The 23,058-nt window shown below is 40.8% G+C and overlaps 1 protein-coding gene across 2 annotated transcripts in view; it reads right to left on the bottom strand.

Moving 5' to 3' along the window:
• Positions 1–8,874: 8,874 nt before the first annotated feature.
• Positions 8,875–23,058, bottom strand: part of RASGRP3 (RAS guanyl releasing protein 3) — an 89,490-nt gene continuing 75,306 nt past the window's right edge. For both annotated transcript variants that reach the window (XM_053589549.1, XM_053589547.1), the window contains 4 exons: positions 17,558–17,594; positions 15,443–15,568; positions 14,754–15,112; positions 8,875–10,756 (listed from right to left, as the gene is read on the bottom strand). In XM_053589549.1, the coding sequence (XP_053445524.1) occupies positions 10,748–10,756; positions 14,754–15,112; positions 15,443–15,568; positions 17,558–17,594 (531 nt within the window). In that variant the 3' untranslated portion in view covers positions 8,875–10,747. The remainder of the gene's footprint in view (positions 10,757–14,753; positions 15,113–15,442; positions 15,569–17,557; positions 17,595–23,058) is intronic.

The raw sequence follows: 23,058 nt of genomic DNA, 5'->3' as shown, positions 1-23,058 counted from the left end.
CGTTCTGCTTTCTCTCTCTTCTTTTCTGCCTCTTTTACTATCTGAGTTATCTCAAAAACTTTGTCTTCTACCTCTGAAATTCTTTCTTCTGCATGGTCAAACCTGTTGCTGATACTTTCCATTGCATCTTTAAGTTCCCTGATTGACCGTTTCATTTCCTTCAGCTCTGTTATATCCTTTTTATATTCTTCATATTGTTCATCTCTTATTTGATTCTGTTTTTGAATTTCCTTTTGGTTATTTTCCACTTTATTAGCAGTTTCCTTCATTGTTTCCATCATTTCTTTCATTGTTTTCAACATGTGTATTCTAAATTCCCTTTCTGTCATTCCTAACATTTCTTTATAGGTGGAATCCTCTGCAGTAGCTACCTCATGGTCCCTTGGCGGGGTTGTTCTGGACTGGTTCTTCATGTTGCCTGGAGTTTTCTGCTGATTCTTCCTCATGAGTGATTTCTTTTATCTGTTTCCTTGCCCTAATTTTCCTTTCACTTCCTCTTGCTCTTTAAGTTCTCGTGCCTGTGGACTAAGGGTTATAGGACCAGAAGGGTGATAAGGTTGAAGAGCAAAAAAGGGATGAAAGAAAGGAGGACCGAGTGATAAGAAAAAAAAAGAAAAATAGAGAAAGGAGAGGGGGTGGGTAAAAGGAATATTGACAAAAAGAAGAGAGGCACAGAAAGAGGGAGACAGAGAATATAGGTGTACAGTAGGGTACTTTGATACAACCTTAAGAAAAAAAAAACCACCTTCTGGATGTTCCCAGTTGGGTGGTTCCCTTGAGGTCAGCAGCTCTTTGCTAACCTGATCAGACACAGTACCCCACCTCCACCAAGTAGAGAGGAAAGACAAAAATGCTATAAATCAAACCAAAACAAGCAAACAGAAAACTTTACGGGATAAAATTGGCTGGAAAAAAACAAATAATAGTGGTAGAAACACTAACAAAAATGAAGTTCTAATTATTGAAATAGGCAGCAATGGGAAATTATAATTAAACTGGAAAAATTGAGAAAGAAGAAGGATCTGTATGGAAAAGGTTGAACTTAAAAAACAAAACAACAATCAACAACATCAAAATAAACAAAAAAACCCAACCAAACCAAAAAAAAAAACACAACCAAAAACAAAGCAGTATGTATATGTTATTGAATATTGTCTGGGGAACACGTCTTCTGGGGTATGAGATGTTAATCACAGTTCTGATATGACTGGAGGCTGCTAGTTTCTCAAACCCCAGCAGGTAGACACCCTAAATCTCTCTTCAGCCCACTTAAAAGGCACTTTGCGCTTGTTCACTTGCTGAGCAGAAGCTTTCCCATGGAAGTGCTTGTCGCTGGAATCACTACTGAAGTGGCTATCCACTTACCCTGTGTGCCAAAACTGGTCTCCCTCTGCCCCCGAGGGTTAGGGCTGCAAGGCGGCTCAGACCCAGCCCTGAGGCTACTTGGTCGCTGGGTTACCAGCTCCCACCCAATTCCAGCTCTGTGACCCTGAGGGCGGAGCTTGCCGGGGAAGATCGCTCACAATGGCTGCCTGTGACCCAGAGCCAAACACTATTAGCTCCGTCTGGCTCAGCGGCTCAGACTGGGGCCCTAGACAAAGGCCAAAGTTCTCCGCACTCCTGCTCAGGCTCTCCCCAAGGCAGTTCAGCTGAGTGCCAAGTCCAAAGACACCAAAACAGATCACAGGTAAGGCCTTTCTGGTTTGCAGTCTCGCTGCTACTGAACTTACAGTTGCGGGCGGGTTTAGACGGATTGAACACACATGACCGCTTGCCGGTTTTCCACTGTTTTAGTCCTCCTCTTGGGGTCCAGAAGTCTCTCGCTGACTCCCTGTATCCTCTCAGGGGTGATGATAGGCAGATCCCACCAGCCAGAGATGCCTGGAGTCCTATCTCCCCAGACTCACGGTGCCCAGATGCAAGGAAGCTGTTACTCGGCTGCCATCTTGCTCCGCCTCACTGACATTTAAGAATTTTTAAATCATAAGATATGTTAAATTTTGTCAGATGTTTATTTAGCATTTATTAACATGATTATATAGTTTTATGCTTTATATATATTATTAACAAATCATATTCCATAAATATATGGATATTAATCATGTTCCTATATATGTGAATATTGAGCCACTCTTGAATTTCTTTTTTTTTCCCATGCTCATTGATCAGAAGAGTTAATATTATTTTTTTAATTTATTTTTTTTTATTAAATCATAGCTATGTACATTAATGTGATCGTGGGGCACCATACACTAGTTTCATAGACTGTTTGACACATTTTCATCACACTGGTTAACATAGCCTTTCTGGAATTTTCTTAGTTATTGTGCTAAGACATTTACATTCCACATTTACTAAGTTTCACATATACTCTTGTAAGATGCACCGCAGGTGTAATCCCACCAATCCCCCTCCCCACTCTTGAATTTCTGATATCAACCTTCATATATGTTGTATTTACAAAATTTTGATTTGCCTTGTTGTTCCTAAATGAGATGATTCCAGTTCTCTTATTTTAGACAATTCTTACTGCGTTTTGGTATCAATATTATGTTTACTTAATTTGAAAGATTCCTTTTTTTTTTTAGTTTTATTTTTTATTTTTTATTAAATCACAGCTGTGTACATTGATATGATCATGGGGCATCATTCACTAGCTTCACAGACCGTTTGACACACTTTCATCATGTTCTATAACAATGTTAAGTTTCCACTGGAATTAACCACACTTTAAAAGTAGCTATTCAACAATTCCACTTGTTTCATTCTGAAATTAGTTTTTATAAATTATATTTTCTTAGAAAATTGTCTATTTTAACTAAATTCTTATTTATTTTTTGGTCTGGATTTGAGCCAAGTGGTCATTTATTTCTATTCCTCCTCGTCTATTAATGTATTTAAGGCTATCACTTTTCCTCTGAGTAGTGTGTATGCTGAATGCTGGAGCTATTGCATGCAGTGTTTTCATGATCATTTGCTAAATAGTCTTCAGTTAAATTTCTTCTCTGATTCAAGAGTTGTTTGAAAGGTTTGGAAGAGGTAGATTTTGTTTTGTTGTAATTTCAAGTACTTCATTTTTCTGGTTTTGATTTTAGGTTCTAATTTTATACCATTATGGTATAGTTCTGTCTGTATTATTTTCAGTTTTGGAATTTAGTGATGCTTCTCTTGAGGCCTTATATATATTGTCAATTATATAGCCAGTTTCACTGAAGAGGGTACAACAGGAGATGTATCCCTGCTTTCAAAGGACAGAGTTCAATATGTACTTTCATCAACTGTAGCATTGTAGCTTAGAATACAGACTCCAGGAACCAGACTGATGGGAACCCCATCCCAGTTTCACTACTGTGGTTTTATGCAAATTATTTAATAGCTCTGTGCCTCGGTTTCCTCATCTGTAAAATGGGTGTAATAATAGCATCTACTTCTTAAGGTTGTTAAAAGGATTGAATGGGTTAATATGTACAAAACATTTAAAACAATGCCTAGAATGAAATAAACACTGTGTCTGAGCTAGCTGTTATAATTGTTTAAATCTGCCTTGTTAATTACTTAGTTCTTCTAGAGCAGTACCACTGCCCAACTGAAATTTAAGTCATATATGCAATTTTATGTTTAAAGTAGCCATGTTAAGAAGTAATAAAGGCCAGAGCAGTGGCTCACACCTGTAATACGAGCACTTTGGGAAGTGAGGGCAGTAGGATCGCTTGAGGCAGGGACTTTGAAGCCAGCCTAGGCAACATCGTGAGAACCTGTCTCTGAAAAAAAAAAAATAGAACTAGCTGAGGGCAGTGCCTGTCGCTCAGAGGTGGCAGGTTCAAACCCAGCCCCAGCCAAAAACTGTAAAAAAAAAAAAAAAAAAATAGAACTAGCTGGGCATGGTGGTGCCAGGAGTTTGACATTACAGTGAGATATGATTTGCAGCACTGCATTCTAGCCTGGGTGACAAAGTGAGACCCTGTCTCAAAACAAGTGAAAAAAAGGATGTGAAATTTTATTTAACCCATTATATCAAAAAGGTTATCACGGCAACATAGAATCAAAAGAAAAAAGTTGTTAGTGACCTATTTACCTTCTTTGTTTTGTGCTAAGTCTTTGAAATCTGGCATAAATATATATATATATTTTTTTTTTTTTTTTGAGACAGTCTCACTGTATCACCCTCAGTAGACTCCTATGGCGTCACAGCTCACAGCGACCTCAAACTCTAGGGCCTCAGCCTCGTGCCTCAGCCTCCCAAGTAGCTGGGACTACAGGCGCCCGCCACAACACCCAACTATTTTTTGTTGCAATTGTCATTATTGTTTAGCTGGTCCTGGCTGGGTTCGAACCCACATGCCTCAGGGTATATGGCCAGCACCATAACCACTGTGCTATAGGTGCCGAGTCAAAATCTGGCATATTTTGTACTTACAGCACATGTCAATTTGTACTAGCCGCATTTCACACGCTCAGTAGCCACTTGTAACCGGGTCTACTGTACGAATGGCACAGGTCTAGTGCCCTACTTTCGTGTGCTTGGCACCGGGTTATATCATGAGTCAAGTAAGGGGATAATAAATGTCTCACAGCACTGACATATTTCCCTGCATTAATCCTTGAATTGCCTCTACTTTATGTTCTCATGACACTCTGCAATTTGGTATAAAAATATTCATAGTTCTATTTTGATTGTGAAATGTGTCCTTTAGCATTAAAATGGGCCTGTCCTTATCTCCTTGTGTCTTTTGCCTAGAATTTAATTTTGTGTGATACACACATGTACGGCCAATGTTTTGTCTTTGTTTGCCTTTGCCTGGGACAGGTTCATGCATTTTTTAAATTTTTCAGCCACCCAATTACTTTATGGTAGATCTCTTTTACATAGAATTGGGTTTTTCTTTGTTGTCCTTCTAAGACCCTTAAAAAAATATGCGTTTAGCTTATTAATATTAATGTGAAAGATATGTCTGAACTTAATTCTGTCATATGAGGTTCTGTTTTCTGTTTCTATGACTTATAAGTCTTTCATGGAGGAGCTCTTTGCTTTTGTTTTTGTATTTATTCTGTTGTTCAGGAAGATTTAGATTTTGCTGTAATCTTTTTTTTTTTTTTTTTTTGGCCGGGGCTGGGTTTGAACCCACCACCTCCGGCATATGGGACCAGCGCCCTACTCCTTGAGCCACAGGCGCCACCCTAGATTTTGCTGTAATCTTTACCTTTATAATTACGTAGAATTGCCTTTATCTTATTCTTCTTTAGAAAGAATTACCTTTTTTTTTTTGGACTCCAAACCTTCAGAAAAAGTTTAAAAATTAGATCCTATACAGTGAATATCCATGTACCCTTTACCTGGAGTCGGCATTTTAATATCTTTCCATATTTGTTTTATCTCTACACAAATAGAAACTTTTCTTTTTACTGGACCATTTCCAAGTACGTTGTAGATATTGATACTTCATCCCTAACTACTTTAGTAAGCAACTCCTAAAAATAAAGATATTCTCCAAAATAACCATAAAATCCTTACTGTACTAAAGTAAATTAACATTCATTCAATACATTATTTAATATATAGTCCATATTTAAATTTCTCCAGTTACTTTAATTATTGACTCAGAATGCAATCGAGGTTTATAATATTGAATTTGTTGGTCGTGTTTTCTTAAATCTCTTTTGATCCAGAAGTGTCTTCTCTCTCCTTTCTCTGTTTTTTGGTGACATTTTATTTTTCATATGGTCAGGCCAATTGCCTTACAGGATACTCCAAGAGATACTTTCCTTATGCTCCTGTGGATAAACTACAGGTCACTTAGATGCTGAATCAATGTGAATTCCAACATGATTGCTAGTAACATTTTTAAAAGATAAGATAAAATAGGTGCCTTTTTTTGAGTCAGAGGGCTCTCTAGACTTCAACCAGCAGGTTCTGGATTCAGCCAGGGGGAAGCTATTTCCTGATAAGCCTTAAATGCCAACTAGTTTCCTATACTTAACCCACATTCAATAGTTGTAAAATACATTTTTTTTTTTTTTTTGCGGTTTTTGGCCGGGGCTGGGTTTGAACCCACCACCTCTGGCATATGGGACCGGCGCCCTACTCCTTTGAGCCACAGGCACTGCCCTAAAATGCATTCTTACTGTCAAGTAATGGTTTGCTTTTTTTTTTTTTTTATTTTTAACCATTAATTTTTGGTTTTATCTTGTCTCCTTGTACTAAATTAAGTTCTTTCAAGAGCTAGCTTATAAACATATTTATGCTTTAGCCTATTTATATATACACCATATATGGATTTTTCTCTAAACTCATTTGTATTTTACCCACGTGGTTTCTTAATTCTGCCTACCCTTTTTTCCAACAGGGCAAGAATAGCCAATGTTAGAAAACAAACCAGAGCTGATACTACACACAGGTAGTGCCAGGAAGAAGAAAAACTCTTTTGAATCTTTCCTTAGAATATTTTTATTTATACTTCCTTGTTTAAACCTTTTTTTTTTTATTATTTCTTTTGCAACAGAGTCTTACTCTGTTGCCCAGGATAGAGTGTTGTAGCATCAGCCTAGCTCACAGCAACCTCAAACTCCTGGGTTCGAGGAATCCGCCTATCTCAGCCTCCCAAGTGGCAAAGACTACAGACACCCACCACAACACCCAGCTATTTTTTTTCTGTTTTTAATAGAGATGGGGTCTCATTCTTGCTCAAGCTGCTCTCCAACTCTTGAGCTCAAGGGATCTTCTTGCCTCAGCCTCCCAGAGTGCTAGGATTACAGGTGTGAGCTTTGTGCCCAGCTTAAATCTTTTTCCTTTTTTTCTCCAGAAAATTTAGTTAAAGGGTGGGTTTAGAGCCTCACAGGGGTCTCAAACTTTTTAAACAGTGGGCCAGTTCACTGTTCCTAAGACCGTTGGAGGGCTGGACTATAGTTTAAAAAAAAAAACCATGAACAAATTCCTATGCACACTGCACATATCTTATTTTGAAGTAAAAAAACAAAATGGGAACAAATGCAATCACATCGCCTCACGTGGCCCGCAGGCTGTAGTTTGAGGACCCCTGCAAGCTTATAGCCATATAATGCAAAGAAAGTCTGGGCCCTTGAAACAATTTTAGAGAAGAACTCTGCCTAATTATAAAACACGGTAATAACTTATAAAGTCTTTACAAAATTACTTTTATGTATCTGACTTGATTTTTACAACTCTATTTGGAAGTTGGGGATGTCTCTTTTTTTTAAGTGAAGAAACGAAGACTCACATAGACGGATGTACCTGACTTGCCCAGGATCCCATGACTATAAATAGCAGAGATGATATTTAAATCTGGTTGTGAATTACGTATTAAAAGAAAGCTTTGATAAAATAATTTAAATTTACGTCCTCAGTCTTTCTAGACTCTTGTATATTTTGGCAAAATTAATATGTTCATTTTAGAAATACTTGAGCTTCCTAACAGTAGTGTCCTCTTCCGTAAGAGTCTTCCGTTCATTTTAAATTAGCAAATCCCTCTGACCACTGGAGAAATTCTGTCACTAAAAATCTGGGGGCATTATTGCTTTGTAGGGCATCCACTCAAAATAAGGGTTCAAATACTAATTATGAATCCAGGCACAGTGGCTCACACCTGTAATCCCAGCACTCTGAGAGGCCAAGCCTGGAAACCACTTGAGGTTAGGAGTTCAAGATCAGCCCAAGCAAGAGTGAGACCTCTGTCTCTACTAAAAATAGAGAAAAATACCAGGTCTGATGGCAGGCACCTGTAGTTTCAGCGATTTGGGAATTTGAGGCAGGAGGATCACTTGAGCCCAGGAGTCAGAGGTTGGCAGATCTAAAAAGCAAGGCATCAGTTCAGTTTGTACACCCTTCAATAAAGACTCAAGTATCTACTAAATCCTGCCCTAATACCTAATAATAATCTTTTTTTTAAAAAGAGAATCTCACTCTATCATTTAGGCTGGAGTATAGTGGTGTCATCGTAGCTAACTGCAACCTCAAATTGCTGTTCTCAAGTGATCCTCTCACCTCAGCTTCAGGAGTAGCTAATACTACAAAGCACAAGCTGCCACACTCAGGTAATTAATTTTTTTTTTTTGTAGAGATCAGTCTCACTGTGTTATCCAAGTTGGTCTCAAACTCCTGGCCTCAAGTGATCCTCCCACCTTGGCCTCCCAAGGTGCTGGCTGGATTTACAGGTATGAGCCACCACCTGGTCATTAATATTTATTTTTATGAGTTTGTTTTTATTTTTACTTTTCACTTTCAAAGCAATAGTGGTCATTAAACCTATAAAACAGAGGTCTGAGAAACCAACCATAATAGTTCTCTTAGTTCCATCATGGGTTTGCCTGTTTTATTAACTTTACTGGTTATGGAAAATGGATTGGAAACATTGGAGTCTACATTGGTTGTGAATAAATGATATAATCAAAATTATAAAGCTGCTTTGTTATGGACTAAAATTCTTCTTAAGCAAAGTAATAATTGTGTGTGTATTTGTGTGGGTATACATATACATGTTTATGTACACACATCCTATAAATCCTCCCTTAGCATCTTCCAGAGGTTCTTGGAAACAGCAATAACAATTGAAATAACGTACAGCAGGGCCTCAAGTAACATGTTTTTTTGCAGTTTTTGGGTGGGGCCAGGTTTGAACCCACCACCTGCGCTATATGGGGCCGGCACCCTACTCCTTTGAGCCACAGGCACTGCCCTCAAATGACATTTTTTAATGCAATGTTATTTGGTAATAATGTTGAGAAAAATGCTGCTCTTGTTACACCCACGTGTTGTGTTACTTAAAGTTTCCAAGAATCTATGGACAATATTAAGTAAAAATATATTGTATATACCCACAATATATAAGCACACATATAATTTATAGACATATATACGTATTTTCTTTTGTTTATATTTGTTTATTTTTTTACACAAGTTACATTTAGTATCTTTGTCACAGGAAAGCTGACAATACAATATAAAATTCGTTCTATATAGGAAAACTCAAAACTACTCAAACTAAGTGGCAAGTGAAATAATTTCTTTGATAAGTAAAAGAATATAACATTTATTAACAAGTTTCTTCCTGAATTTTCTTCAAAAAAATTTTTTTAAACACAAGAAAGATTTCTTCTATTTAACTTACTGTTTTCTGTTTTAAACTTCATTCACATCTTCCACTGCACTTGAGAATCGGAGTAGATAGTGTGTACACGTGAAACCAACCCCTGAGGATGGCTGTGTGCCCTCCGAGGTGCTGGCGAATGCTTAGTTCTCTTATTAATATCTAGCTTAATCACGGTTCCCACAACTGATAATTTCATTTAATTTTCAGTATTTCCAATCCCTGAATGTGGAACCATATTTTAAGTCAGCAGAACTGCTCTGCTTAAATCTCCACGGGCTCTGGGGTCCTGAGGGCTGAGACCAAGATTTGCTTGTCTTTGTCATTGACCTTCCCGGAGCACATGCTCCACAAGTTTGCTGAGCAGAACTGTCCTCAGTAAGAGAGGGGAAAGGCTTTACAGAGTGCCCCAAATAGTGACAAACTGTTTCCTATGCAATATATACACTTTAGTCCTCAAGTGTGGAGCAGCAACACCTCTGTGGAACTGTTCCTGACTAGTCACTGGGTTTCAAATCATTTCTCTGACCCACAGGCTCAATCCTGTCTCTGTTTTTGAATACCTTGAATCAAGTTCTCTCTCCTCCAATCATGTAAGAAATAGACTCATACCTAGTTATTTTATGTCAAAGGAAGATATTGAAAATATTGGTATTTTAGAAGTTTAAATGAAATGTTAAAGGTGATTTATGATGATTTTCTGTCTACGAATATTATTTAATGATAAGTGGCAATTTCTTAGGAAAAGTACAAGGGTTTGTTTTTACAACCCAGAGAACCTTTTGGGATTTTTTTTTTTTTAAACAAACAAAATTCTTCAAATTATTTTGGGTTTTTAACAATAGATGGTGGTTTTGCATTTCACCTAGCCGTTTGTTCAGCTAAATGTTATCCCCCCAAACTTGAATTGATTTCCTAATTGCTAATTCTATTTCAAGAATCTTAAGAAAGATAGCTTAACCCAGTCAGATCGGATAAGAATAGTTAATCTTACCCTATACCTGTTATAAATAATAGGAGAGCTTTCTCTGCCATGTCAGAGCTTCCTGGGAGGCAGGATTGGTAAGACTCACGTGATATGTACATAAGGGACTTGTGACCTGTCAGAGCGACTGTGTAGAAGGAGCAATGTAAACAGCTTTTTGTTGCAACAGATCATCATAAGAAGATCTGTTGCTTTCCAGGGTCTGAAGGGCTTCCTGTCCTGCGGAAGATAATTATGTCTTGGTCCCGCCCAAAAGCACACAAAAAAGACCTCCAAACCCCTCCCACAAGACACACAAAAGTTCAGAAAAATACTGAAGTAACATTCTCAGGAGTGATGTCTGAGTGTAGAAAATGAGTATCAAGTACATCTACCAGAGCTTTCGTTCACCCGTATGTAAGTGGCTCTGGAAAAGGTCGTGTAGGGAAAGCACAGACTGCAGGACACAGGCTAACCAAGGGCAGAGGAGGAGAAGTAGATAGTCCCTCGTTAGGGTGACTCCTGGCTCCCATCGTCCACTCCGGGAGATCCCACAACGTCACCGGGCAGTAGACGTCCAGGTCTTTCCACATAACTTCCTGAGAGTCCAGCTTGCTATCAACTTTCTCATCCGTTCCTTCCAAACGCCAACATCGTTGCCTTCCGGTTCCTCAGCCAGGAGTCAGCCATCCTGCAATACAAATCAGAACCAGCAAAATAACAGTGCCGCTAGAAAGCAGTTTTTGAGATGAATTTGAGGGGAACATCTGAAATGATGAGTATCTTATAGTGTTAAGATTTAACTATAAATGGGATGATATTAAGAGATCACACAGAACATTGAAATCTTAAAGACTCCCAGGAGACTTACTCTGTGGCCTTTCCTAAAGGGTGCACCACAAAGCATTAGTCCCTCAAAACGTTTCTTATTACAATGTTTCCCTTTTAGAAATCCACAGTGTAAAATTAGCTGGCTATTTTAAATTGCACATGAACTTTGTGGACACCCAGTATAAGGCACTGAGAAAATGTGCAAGGAAAAAAATGTACATACAGTATACAGATCTATGTATATATACGTATGCTGAATATATATATATATTGCATATACAGACTCATGAACTTTAGTCCAGTATTTCTCAACCCCTCTGTGATAAATATTTGATGATTAAATTTAGCAGAAGATAACGGACAACAAAATCAGAATTGTAGAGGAAATACGTATGTTCTTACTGCCAAGACAGTAACCTTGACCTGTTCTGCCATCCAGGGGCTCAGTGGTCAGATAACACCCACTGCCACAAAGAATGTTCACACCCTTACGTTTCAAAATGAATACACATCTTGAAGCTCCATTGAAGGGAACAGACAGATTACAAACACGACTACCAGTTCCGTCTTCTATCATTTTTAATTATAGGACTCATAAATATCATCTGATACTAAATAATAAATGCACAGATCATTTTTTATAATGCCCATTCCTTGGTCTTGTCTTGTAGGAAAATTCTTAAATCTGAAAACTCCTTTGCCTACATATTCAACAGTTGGGTGTAATTTTTTTTTTCTTTCTCACTTTTTCCCTAAACAGAGCAAATGTCTTCTCATTTGTTACTGATTTGGATGGTAATTGGACTATATGCCATATATATATATACACATTTTATAATAACATACTGTCTTCATTAATTAGGGCCCATGAAATTAAACACAGTAGAACTTCTGTAAGTTGACCTCCCCCCAAGGGATTGTAACAAACTGGTCTACATACGGAGGTGGTCAACATAAGGAACTAGGCCTACTGTGCTGATATGTACATGTGGTGCATGTCAGTCTATGCAAATTAGGCCAACTTAAGGAGGTGGTCAGTGTAGGGAGGTGGCCGACTATGGGGGTTCTACTCTACTAGTGGTCAGCGAACCATCTCTATGATTTATGCGATGAGAACATTGAAAGGGTAAGAGAACATTTGAATATAAAAGTTCAATTTCCATAAAACAAAATTAATTTAAGAAACCAGATCTTTATGTTTTTATAGAGATTATTGATCAGGAAATCTTACTTGTGCAAGTAATCTTTACACCTAACAGGCTGTGAATTTCTCCTAACTCAGAAACCAGTTTCAAGTTATTTGTTCTTTTCTTCTTTTTCTTTCTTTCTTTCTTTTTTTTTTTTTTTTTTACCATTTTATTGATCGATCGTTTTATATATTTAGTGTTTGGGGTTTATTGAGAGTACAAAGAATTAGGCATTTGTTAGGCGAAGTCCCTCCTATAATTGTGTCCCACCCCCAAGAAGTGTGCCATACACTGTAACCCCCAGTCTCCCTCCCTTCTCCCCTTCCCCCATCCCTCATCCTTGTCCCTCCACCTTGAATTGATCTGAATTTTTCTCCCATGAGGGACTGTATTAGATCGTCTACTGGCTTCATATTAGAACTGAGTACATTGGATTCTTGCTTCTCTGTTTTTGTGATACTTTACTAAGAAGAATGTGTTCCAACTCAGTCCAGGTTAATACAAACAAGTCTCACTATTTGTTTAACAAAAGCATCTACTCCTCTGAATTGGGAGATGTCAGTGAGGTGGGCACCATCCTGAGCACTTGGGTGGGCATCTACAGTTCTACCCAGAGAAGCTCTTTTTCTGAGAGTTCAGGAGCAGCCTCTGCAGACATGTTTGGCACATGGGGTGGCTAGCATGATTTCAGGCACACCCAGAAAATCTTACATTGTGGTTCTCTGGTTTTTTTGAATCACAGAATGACAGAGAACCTGGTCAATGCTATGGACTTCTCTGCCTAGAAGTGAGCACATGTTCATATATAATTTTTATATACGAAATAAAGTACTTTCATGAACCTCCCTGAAGCCATTTTTTAAGACCTCAGGTTTAGAGCCCTAGTATATCCTAGGAAATTTTCCTCTGGCACCAAATCATGAACTTTTTCTTATTCACCTTTACGTTTCCTAGTTTGACCTATGTTAGGACAGTAGAGGTGGAAACAGGGCTAATATATTTGCCAAGATGATCAGTAAGGGAAATGTTAAAAATAAACCTGGTTTGCAAATCCACAGAGACAGCAAACACATTAGCTGGCTGCCTAGGGCTGAGGCAGGGTGGGGAAGAGGACTGCTCATGGGCACAGGGTTTCTTTTGGGGACAATCACAATGTTCTAAAATTAGATTGCAATGATGGTTGCATAACTCTGTGAGTACATTAAAAGCCAGTAAATTGTACACTCTATATGGGTCAATTTCATGGTATGTGAATTATATCTCTAAGCTGTTTTTAAAGTTGATATTATAACAAAGGAAAATTGGCTCGGCAGAAACTGACAATAAACCGCATATGACTGGAGATAATTTGTGGCCTTCTGATTAATTGTCTTCAATGAGGAAGGAACTAGAGGGGTTTTGGTTAAAAGTAAATGGAGTTTTGCTCCTGGGTGTGGAAAACTTATGGGGACAGCATATTTGGGTCTCCTGAAGACTGGAATGTGGGAGGCCACCTATAAGACTGAAGAGATCCCGGAGGATCTCTGCCTAACCCAGTGTGGTGTTTGTGAGAAGGACTCAACAGGACAGCCAGCAGGGACAACCCTCCACAACACTGCTTTAAAGATTAGCAATAGGATTGGTGGGATTACACCTGCAGTGCATCTTACAAGGGTACATGTGAAACTTAGTAAATGTAGAATATAATTGTCTTAACACAATAACTAAGAAAATGCCAGGAAGGCTATGTTAACCAGTGTGATAAAAATGTGTCTAACTGTTTATAAAAACAGTGTATGGTGCCCCATGATTGCATTAATGTACACAGCTATGATTTAATATTAATAAAAAAAAAAGGATTAGCAATAGGATAGCCACTTTCCCAACTCCTTTTTCTGAATACACTACAGACTGTTAACTAATAAATATATCTAACTCCACCATAACTAATTTGTATTTCAGTATATTCTAACAAATTCCATATGCATCCCAGTTTGCTCTGGATGATCTGAGTGTAATTCTTGTGTGGAAGCAGAGCCTGGATTTTAGAACATTGATGTCCCCACATATCTGATTCTTATCACCCTTTTTCCATGATGCTGTCAAAAGTCTCTGTTGTAGTGTAGGCAAGGGTTTCTAATTCTCCTCTCTACAAGACTTTGCACCCACTGTCTCCCCTGAGTTTAGGCTCTGATTCTAGCTTGTAAAACTAAGCTGATCTATATATACGCATTCCCTGGGTTACGTACAAGATAGGTTCTGTAAGTTTGTTCTAAGTTCAATTTGTACGTAAGTTGGAGCCGGTACATTTACCTATTACCTGTAATAGCCTCCATTCGTAAGAGTGAGCTGTATGTAAGTCAGATGTCTGTAATTTGTGGACTGCTTGTCATGCACTGGAGTAGTGGGGGGTTCCTGGGGTATCGTGTGAGTTCACAGATAGGACAATCTTCATTCAGTTTCAGAAGTCAGTCCAGTTCAATTTTGTACATGATGAAACTGAGGTCCCAAGAGAAGAAACCCCATGCCCAGGGTCATGTAACCAGCCAGTGGCAAGACTAAAAGTGACGCGTTCCCAACCATACTGCTTTCACAACTACTGGGCAGCCTCCTAGACCCATTATAGTAACTCATCTCAGCACGTCAGTAACCTTCTTCGCATTTCTTTCTGTGGTTTGACCCAGTACTGACCTCACCCTCCTGTCTGGTCTCCTCTCCTTCATCCTGGTCAAGTTCAAATTCAGTGCCTCGGTCTACAACATCCACCCCAGCCTGCACTCTGGGCTTCTCATTTTCCCACTTGGCAAAGCCTTTGTCCTTTGCTGCTTTGTCGTGGAACTTGGATTTCATCTTGGGGAAGGTGTGGGACCCTGAGTTTCCCCAGCCAGCCTCTGACCACACAGGCTCAGTCTGGGTGGCCTGGCTGGTTGTGGCCCGCTGCAGCCTCACGGAGATCTTGCGAGAAGAACCAGTGACCAGTGTAATAGCTCTGCTGTCCAGGTCCCGATGTCCGGCAGCAACCCCAGGAAACTCAAATACTTCATCCTGCACTGGAAGGGGAAAGAGCATGGTGATTATTTGACATCTGGCTGCTTGATAGCAAACCATCAAAGTTAGTGAAAACAGCAGGAGTCCTACATAAAAGGTCCTAGTGGAACAGACTAGGGGAGAACAAAATTAGCCGCAGGCAGGTTGCCAGATAATGAAACTGCAAAGCAGAGAGAAGAGGGGGAGGCAGAGTTTAGCTACCACTGCTCACTCAAAGAGAGCTTGGTGTTTACAGTGACTCTGACCAGGATAGACCAGAAGCCAGAGGAGGGCCAGGTGTCAGGGGATGAGCAGAGAGGCATTTTGGCAGCACAGCAAGCAGAGGGCATTACCTGGGGGCAGCGAGGGGCTTCCAGGCAGTGACCCGTGACCACTGCCCAAGGACGGTGCCCGGGCAAACCTCCTACAAGCCAGAACCAGGAGGTCTTTGCACTGTTTATGACAATTGGCTCCACAGTCTGAAAGATTCCAAATGTGTCACAGATGATCAGCGTATCTGGCGCTGAATGAGCTGCTAGGGTGGCCCTTGGGCTGTCAGCCCTCCCCTAACACTCCCCAGTTTCTGTGTTGAATTTCAAGAGTCCAGCTCAGGCCCACAGGGTGTGTCTAGGGGCTGGAAAAAGGGGCATTGGCCACTCTTGCTTTCCTGAGGTTCCTTTTAAATGTGTTCCTTGCACAATTCATTAAAGTGCCTAGGAGCAAATGAGGCCAGCCTGGGAAGTAGGCTGCTTCTGCCCAAAACAAAATGTAAATCACATGGGGCTGGGATTCTTTCCCAGGCAGAGAGGGAATCCTCACTGCGACTCCTGAGCCAACCAGGGCGAGAAGCCTCAGCTTCTTGTCACTCCCAGGGCTGCTCACTGCGTCCGTCCCTTCACTGTGAGGCGTTCCTCCACTCAGTACTTGTCTGGACTTTTACATTTTTTTCTTCCTTTCCCAAAACCTTTTCTAGACAAGTGATTATATCTTCCTTTCTTTGTACAGAAATGGAAAACAAGGTGAGCTTGTGCTCAACAAACATGTTCCACATTTGACTATGGTTTGAAACGGTGCACAGCAGGGTTGAGGGTGTTTCCCACAGCAGAAGGCCAACTACCACTTGGGGTAGAAAAACGTGGCCACTTCAGGAGATGGCTCACAATGATTTGGTATGACGAGTCATTCATTTAGAACTGTACTTCATTTAGAACCGTTGACCAGATATGGTCATTTTAAAAGAGTATATTTCTCTCCTACAGCCAGAGAGGACCTTTCTAACTCCTGCATTTCTAATACCCATCCCCCCCAATATGGTCTTCTTTCAAATAGGCTTAATGACATGTTCAGTCTAATTTAATTAGCTTTTTCCACTCTATGCACCAGTAAGAGAAAACAAAAGATGATCCAAAGGTTTTACTGATTTTCACCTTCATAAATCCGCATACGCACGCATGTGTGTGTGTGTGTGTGTGTGTGTGTACAAGCATTGTATGCTTGTCATATATGTTTGTGGGGCTGGCAGATAGAAATCAAATAAAGTAATGACTCACTACTGCTAGACAATAAGATATTGCAGTGTCTTTGCGCCTTGTAAAAATTCAAGTTAGACCAAGACAAGTGACAAAGAAGCACGAAAGGGAAGGTCCCTCTGCGCACTGGACAGTGGCTTCCTTCTGATTGTGAAGTTCTTGTTCATGCAAGATGAGGAGCACAGACTGAAAAACAGCTTGAGGAAAAGAGGGTGTGGGCGTCACAAAGGGAACAGCATCTGTCTGAAGCCATTCCGTGATGGAGAGATTTCTTTTTGTATTTGTATTATACTTTTCAAGAACATTATCAGATCCTTAAAAAACACAGTATAAATTGGTTCTTTTCCATAAAGTATCTAGCAACCTTTTAAAGACTAATAATATGCAATAATCATATAGATAAGTAGCAAAATGCTTACTATGCATTCATAGTACATTTGTCAAATATATATTTATTCAATTGTTTATAAATTTCAATTAAATGAGGAAGTTCATTGAAAGGGACAAAAATAAGTTCTAAAATCTCTTCTTTTCCTCCTCATAAGGTGATTTAGTGAAGAAAAAGAAGTAGCTATGTGTGAGAGGGAAGAAATGCCTATGGATTATAGAAATGCGTGTGTGGGGTTTTTTCTCCTTGCAGGATAAAGGTCTTGTATGCAGCCCTTTACTTAGTCCTGTCCCACTTCAGAATTCCCACCTTCCCTGGATGTTGTTGATTTGCAAGGCCTAGCTTCACGCATGTTGATAATGATATGCGCTTTGAACTTTGTCCAAAACAACAGGGATTCCTCAGACACATCAACTCTCAGTTGCCATCGGGCCTAAAGAACCTAAATTCTCAATGATGCCAAGAGATTTTGTGGATTAGCGGGACAAATTTGATTCCTACCCAAAATGTCAATTTTTTTTTAATTGTAACAAAATAATGTATATATTTACCTTTGCATTTGTATCCTTGCTTGATTATGCCCCAGAGCTGTAACAAAAGACAAAGGAATGTCAGGGAATCTGCAGAGGAATCTAAAAGGCAAACAAGGCCGCAGAGAAGGAAGTCCTAGTAAACCAGTGACTGGCCCTGGTGCAAGCAGGATATAGCTGCTCTGCACACCCTTCCTGTGAGATAGAAGAGCCTTCTCCCAGCAGCTCCAGCTGTGGTGACAACATGAGTTTTGCTTCCCTTTTCTTTCTCAGAGCCAAATGGGAGCCAGGTTGGAAAACTAAAGTTAATGCAGTGCTGAACTTGGGCGTGATGTGCTCTCAGCAAAATCTCCAGGGGAGACAAACGCGTTCTCTTTGGAGGCTCCTGGCTCCTCATTCTACTGAGCACCTGCTCTTGGAGCCCACTGCGGGGAATAAAGCTGTCTAAGACGTGTTCCTCACACCAAAGCATTTCAATTTTGCCAGATTATTTTCTGAGTAATATTTGTACCTTGAAAGAATTCAGAAGGCAGAACAACTTTCTTATTCACATATTCATTCTCCACATTTGTTCTGGGTTTGGCCTGTGCCAGGGCTGTGGGTGATGCAGAAAAAGTTCAGATTCTGTCAAGCAAGGAATCAGCGACTTCCGTGTGGCTAACAAGTGACACAGGGCTCAGGAGAGATGTGGGGGCCTGCGGCTCCATGAGGGAGTGTTTGCGCAGGTGGCTCCAGGGCATCGTCATGGAGGTCATGTCTTTGCCCTCCTGACACACTCCTAAACTCTGTGAAGAGTCCTCTCTGATGCTTTCTCTCAGTACTTAGGGCAACAGGGACACCAGATGTGTACACAACTGATAATTAAGTGGGTTTAGCACAAATTGGAGAAGTTCTGTTGCTAACTTTTTAATAGTTAGATTAGGTGGCTATTGCCTACTTAATAAAATGTTTGGCCAGGTGCAGAGACTCAGGCCTGCAATCCTAACACTCTGGGAGACAGAGGTGGGAGGATCACTTGAGGACAGGAGTTTGAGACCAGCCTGAGCAAAAGCAAGATCCAGTCTGTACAAAAAAAAACCCAGAAAAATTCGCTGGGCATGGGGGCACATGCCTGTGGTCCCAGCTACTTAGGAGGCTGAGGTAGGACGATCGCTTGAGCCCCACTAGTTTGAGACTGCAGTGAGCTATGATGAGGCCATAGCACTCCAGCTTGGGGACACAGTGAGACCCTGTTTCCCCATTTGCAAAATAAAGTAAAAAGATGTTGAATAAAACCACAGACAGTGGCCTCCTGGAACTGATGAGGGTGCCATTCACAGAGATTACAAAAGAACAACACCCCCAAGAGTGGGCGGCACAGACCCGGAATTTGCAGCTGCCAATTTGCAGCTGCCTACTCAAGAGCAACAGGAAGACGACTCCTTACCCTCTTCTGGACAAGGAAATTCCACCACCGGAAACCTCAAAGCTTCCTTTGACCCTTAAAAGTTATTCGGCCCTTTAGAATATATCATCAAGACACAAATGCCTCCTGGGATGGGGCAACATTCTGCCTTGGAGACAGGAAGGATTATTTGACAACCAACTGGAAGCGAGGCTCAGTGCCTAGAAGGGTGCGAGGAGGGAAGGGTGAACGAGAGTAAACTGAAACAGTCCTTGGGATGACCATGTCCTCGCCTTTCAGATAATCTAATTTGCCTCTTTTGTAAAAGGTGAATGTAATGATCCAGGAAGTTAAATCATTCGAAGGTCCCTCAACCTGGGAAATCTTTTCCCCAGAGCCTTGGGGTAATGGGAACAACAGTAAAATGGTGAGAGGTAACATTTACTAAACTGTTCGCTGTGTGAGAGGCACTGTTTCAAGCTCTGGTCACATATGAATTAATTGAATGCTTATAATAGCTTTCTTGGGATAGATAATAGTATTTTGCTCACTTTTAAAGATGAGGAGACTGACCTGCAGGGAGGTGATGTCACTTGGTCTTACAGCTAGTGATTAGGGAGAGAATGTGTCACTTCAGGGAAAGACAGGAAGCTATTGTTCCTGGGCAGTTTGTGTGTGAGAAAAAGCCACTGAGGCAGGGCAAGATAAGATTTAAGAGGAGGCAGCCTATTATCTGGCTATGTTACAGGATCAGCAAAGCGGCAGGGACTGCTGAAGGAGATACAGTCGAGCAAGGGTCCTACCAAGAGAGGCAGTCCGGCTGTGGTTTGCTAATAATAACCAGGAGAAAAGACTAGCTGACTATGTGAACCAGTTTGATGAAAGTATTCCAAATTGAAAATAAAACCAGCACACTGTAATCCATAAATGCATTAATGTACACAGCTATGATTTAAGAAAGAAAGAGAGAAAGGGAGAAAGAGAGAGAGAGAGAGAGAGAGAGAGAGAGAAAGAAAAGAAAGAAAGAAAGAGAAAGAAAGAAAGAAAGAAAAAGAAAGAAAGAAAGAAAGAAAGAAAGAAAGAGAAAGAAAGAAAGAAAGAAAGAAAGAAAGAAAGAAAGAAAGAAAGAAAGAAAGAAAGAAAGAAAGAAAGAAAGAAAGAAAGAAAGAAAGAAAGAAAGAAAGAAAGAAAGAAAAAGAGAAAGAAAGAAAGAAAGAGAAAGAAAGAAAGAAAGAAAGAAAGAACGAACTAGCTGGGCAGCAGAGGGTGACCTCATGTGGAAGGTGTGCAGGGAGTATTTTCCACGGTCCTTTGATTTGAGACTGTGGGCTGATGTAATATTTGGAGTCGTGGACTGAGGCAGGAGACCCGGATATGATACATGGTCTTGCTAATGTGACCTTGGGCAGTCACTTAACTTCTCCAGACCTTAGTTTCTTCATCTACAAAATCAAGGAATTACTAACATTCACAATTCTGGAATTACAACAGTAAAATAAATCTACTTCAAAGTGAATAGTGGTGTTGTCTGCCTTACTCTTAAAATGGAATTTATTTCTAAACCAGAAGGTCCAAGTCCTAGAAAATGGTTCCTTGCATTCCCCCACAATTCCTTTCAATGACACATCTTTTGAGTTATATTTATAAATTCCTTTAAAACTCATGGTCTTTTAAAAATATGTATAAGTAAAGATCAAGTCAGATTGTACCAATAACATTATAAAAAACTCAAAAGGGCTGTAGAAATTAAGTCACTTAATTTCAATTAAACTCCAGGAGTATCAAGGACTACTAAAGAAAGAAATGTCACATACTCTGAGGTGTGTGACATGGTAGATTGTCATCACCACAGCAACATGGTAGGTAATCTTTTTTTTTTTTTTTTTGTAGAGACAGAGTCTCACTGTACTGCCCTCGGTAGAGTGCCGTGGCGTCACACGACTCACAGCAACCTCTAACTCTTGGGCTTACGCGATTCTCTTGCCTCAGCCTCCCGAGCAGCTGGGACTACAGGCGCCCGCCACAATGCCCGGCTATTTTTGTTGTTGTTGCAGTTTGGCCAGGGCTGGGTTTGAACCCGCCACCCTCGGCATATGGGGCCGGCGCCCTACTCACTGAGCCACAGGCGCTGCCCTTCAACATGGTAGGTAATCTTTAATTCCCTTTTGCAGATAGAAAAACGGACTCTGAGATGGTCAATAACTTGGTCAAGGACATAGAATTAGCAATGGAAAGGACAGAGATTCAAACTCAGGGTTCCAGATTCCAAGTCCAGGAGCTGTCTGCTTCATCACACCTGCATCCATAATGTAGCACCAGCGCTTCTGCTTTGCTGAGTCCAGGAGAGCAGCGTGGTGCTTGTGAGAAAGACTACCTTGCTCTTCCTACAGAAACAGGGCCACCACAAAAGGGGGGAACAGGAAAGAAGGACTCAGGAGAAGATAGAACATTTTTGTGGGGGTGTTCTTTCTTTCTTTTCTTTCTTTTTTTTAACTTTCAGAGACAAGGTCTCACTATATTGCCCAGGCTGGACTTAAGCTCCTGATCTAAAGTGATCCTCCTGCCTCATCTCTAAATAGCTGGGACCTTGGGCATGGGCCACCACACCCAGGACCTCGAGATTTGAAAAGGGCCTCCTGACTCTTGCTCTCCACCAGAAGACAGTTGTAACACCCTGACTTTGCCCAGGACCTTGAGATTTGATAAGGGCCTCCTGACTCTCACTCTCCACCAGAGGACAGTTGTATCACCCTGACTTTGCCCAGGACCTTGAGATATGAGAAGGGCCTCCTGGCTCTTGCTTTCTACAAAGGACCAAAAGTTATATCACCCTGACTTTGCCCAAGACCTCGAGATTTGAGAAGGGCCTCCTGACTCTCACTCTCCATCAGAGGACAGTTGTATCACCCTGACATTTCCCAGGACCTTGAGATTTGAGAAGGGCCTCCTGGCTCTCGCTGTCCACCAGAGGACAGTTGTATCACCCTGACATTTCCCAGGACCTTGAGATTTGAGAAGGGCCTCCTGGATCTCGCTGTCCACCAGAGGACAGTTGTATCACCATGACTTTGCCCAGGACCTCGAGATTTGAGAAGGGCCTCCTGACTCTCACTCTCCACGAGAGGACAGTTGTATCACCCTGACTTTGAACCACCACTTAGTCCAACTCCGCAGGTGAATGTTGTAAATGCCCCATCCCCCATCCAGGTGCAGATACTTCAAAAAATTCCCATCAGAATAGGGAACCATGAAAAAGTGGTTCTGAAGGTGCAATCTCAGGGGAGAGCTGACAAAGGGAGAACCCCTTCCCTGGAGTGGCAAAGACAGCCGGGTGGTTTGGCTTCGCCCCTTGACCACATCAGCTTCTACGAGCATCTGGGGCCTTCTTTGAGGTAACAGTTACCTCTTATTTACCCATTCTCAAATGGGTGTGTGCATGAACATAAACTCCTGCCCTTGGGGTCCCAAAACCAAGTTCCTTGAGCACAGGATATGTAAAATGTAATTTTGTGGGAGCATTCAAATTTTACACAGACCAAAGGTAGGTTATGACTGCTGAGAAGACTGACATGTCTGAACTCTGGCATCTAGAAAAAGGAGGAATTGTCACACTCATCTGCCAGCTGGACCTCCCTCACCTGAAATACCACATTTTCCACTTCCACTTCAGGGCCCAAGAATCTATATTCAGGCCAGGACCACGAACTGACCCCAGATCCCCAAGAATTGTCAAATGTGGGGAGGGTAGCGTGTAATCGTCACGAGTTGCATGTAGGTAGAGCGCAGGACTGAGGGTCAGAACACCTGTTTGAGCACAAGCTCTGGTAACGGTGAGCTGTGCAACCCTGGGGGACTTGGTTAATCTCTCTGAACATCTCTGTCTTCTTAGGCAAGACAGGGAGAGTAAAATATCTACTGTGAGGATTAATTATTTTAACGTCTGTGGAAGTTTTCATTGCTGTCAAGTGTTTAGGTAAATGTTATTTATTATTATAACCATCTCTTTTCCAAAATGAATTTTTCCTTTTTGAGTTGTGAATTATTGAGCCAAGCCATGATGCATTTCTAGTGCCCAGTACCATGTGAAATGATCACTGGCAGGACCTGCCTAAGATAAACACTCCCCTTAACTGCAGCC

This window comes from Nycticebus coucang, chromosome 4 (assembly GCF_027406575.1).
Source record: "Nycticebus coucang isolate mNycCou1 chromosome 4, mNycCou1.pri, whole genome shotgun sequence".
NCBI classification, from domain to species: domain Eukaryota; kingdom Metazoa; phylum Chordata; class Mammalia; order Primates; family Lorisidae; genus Nycticebus; species Nycticebus coucang.
This window is presented reverse-complemented; position numbering and strand designations above follow the sequence as displayed.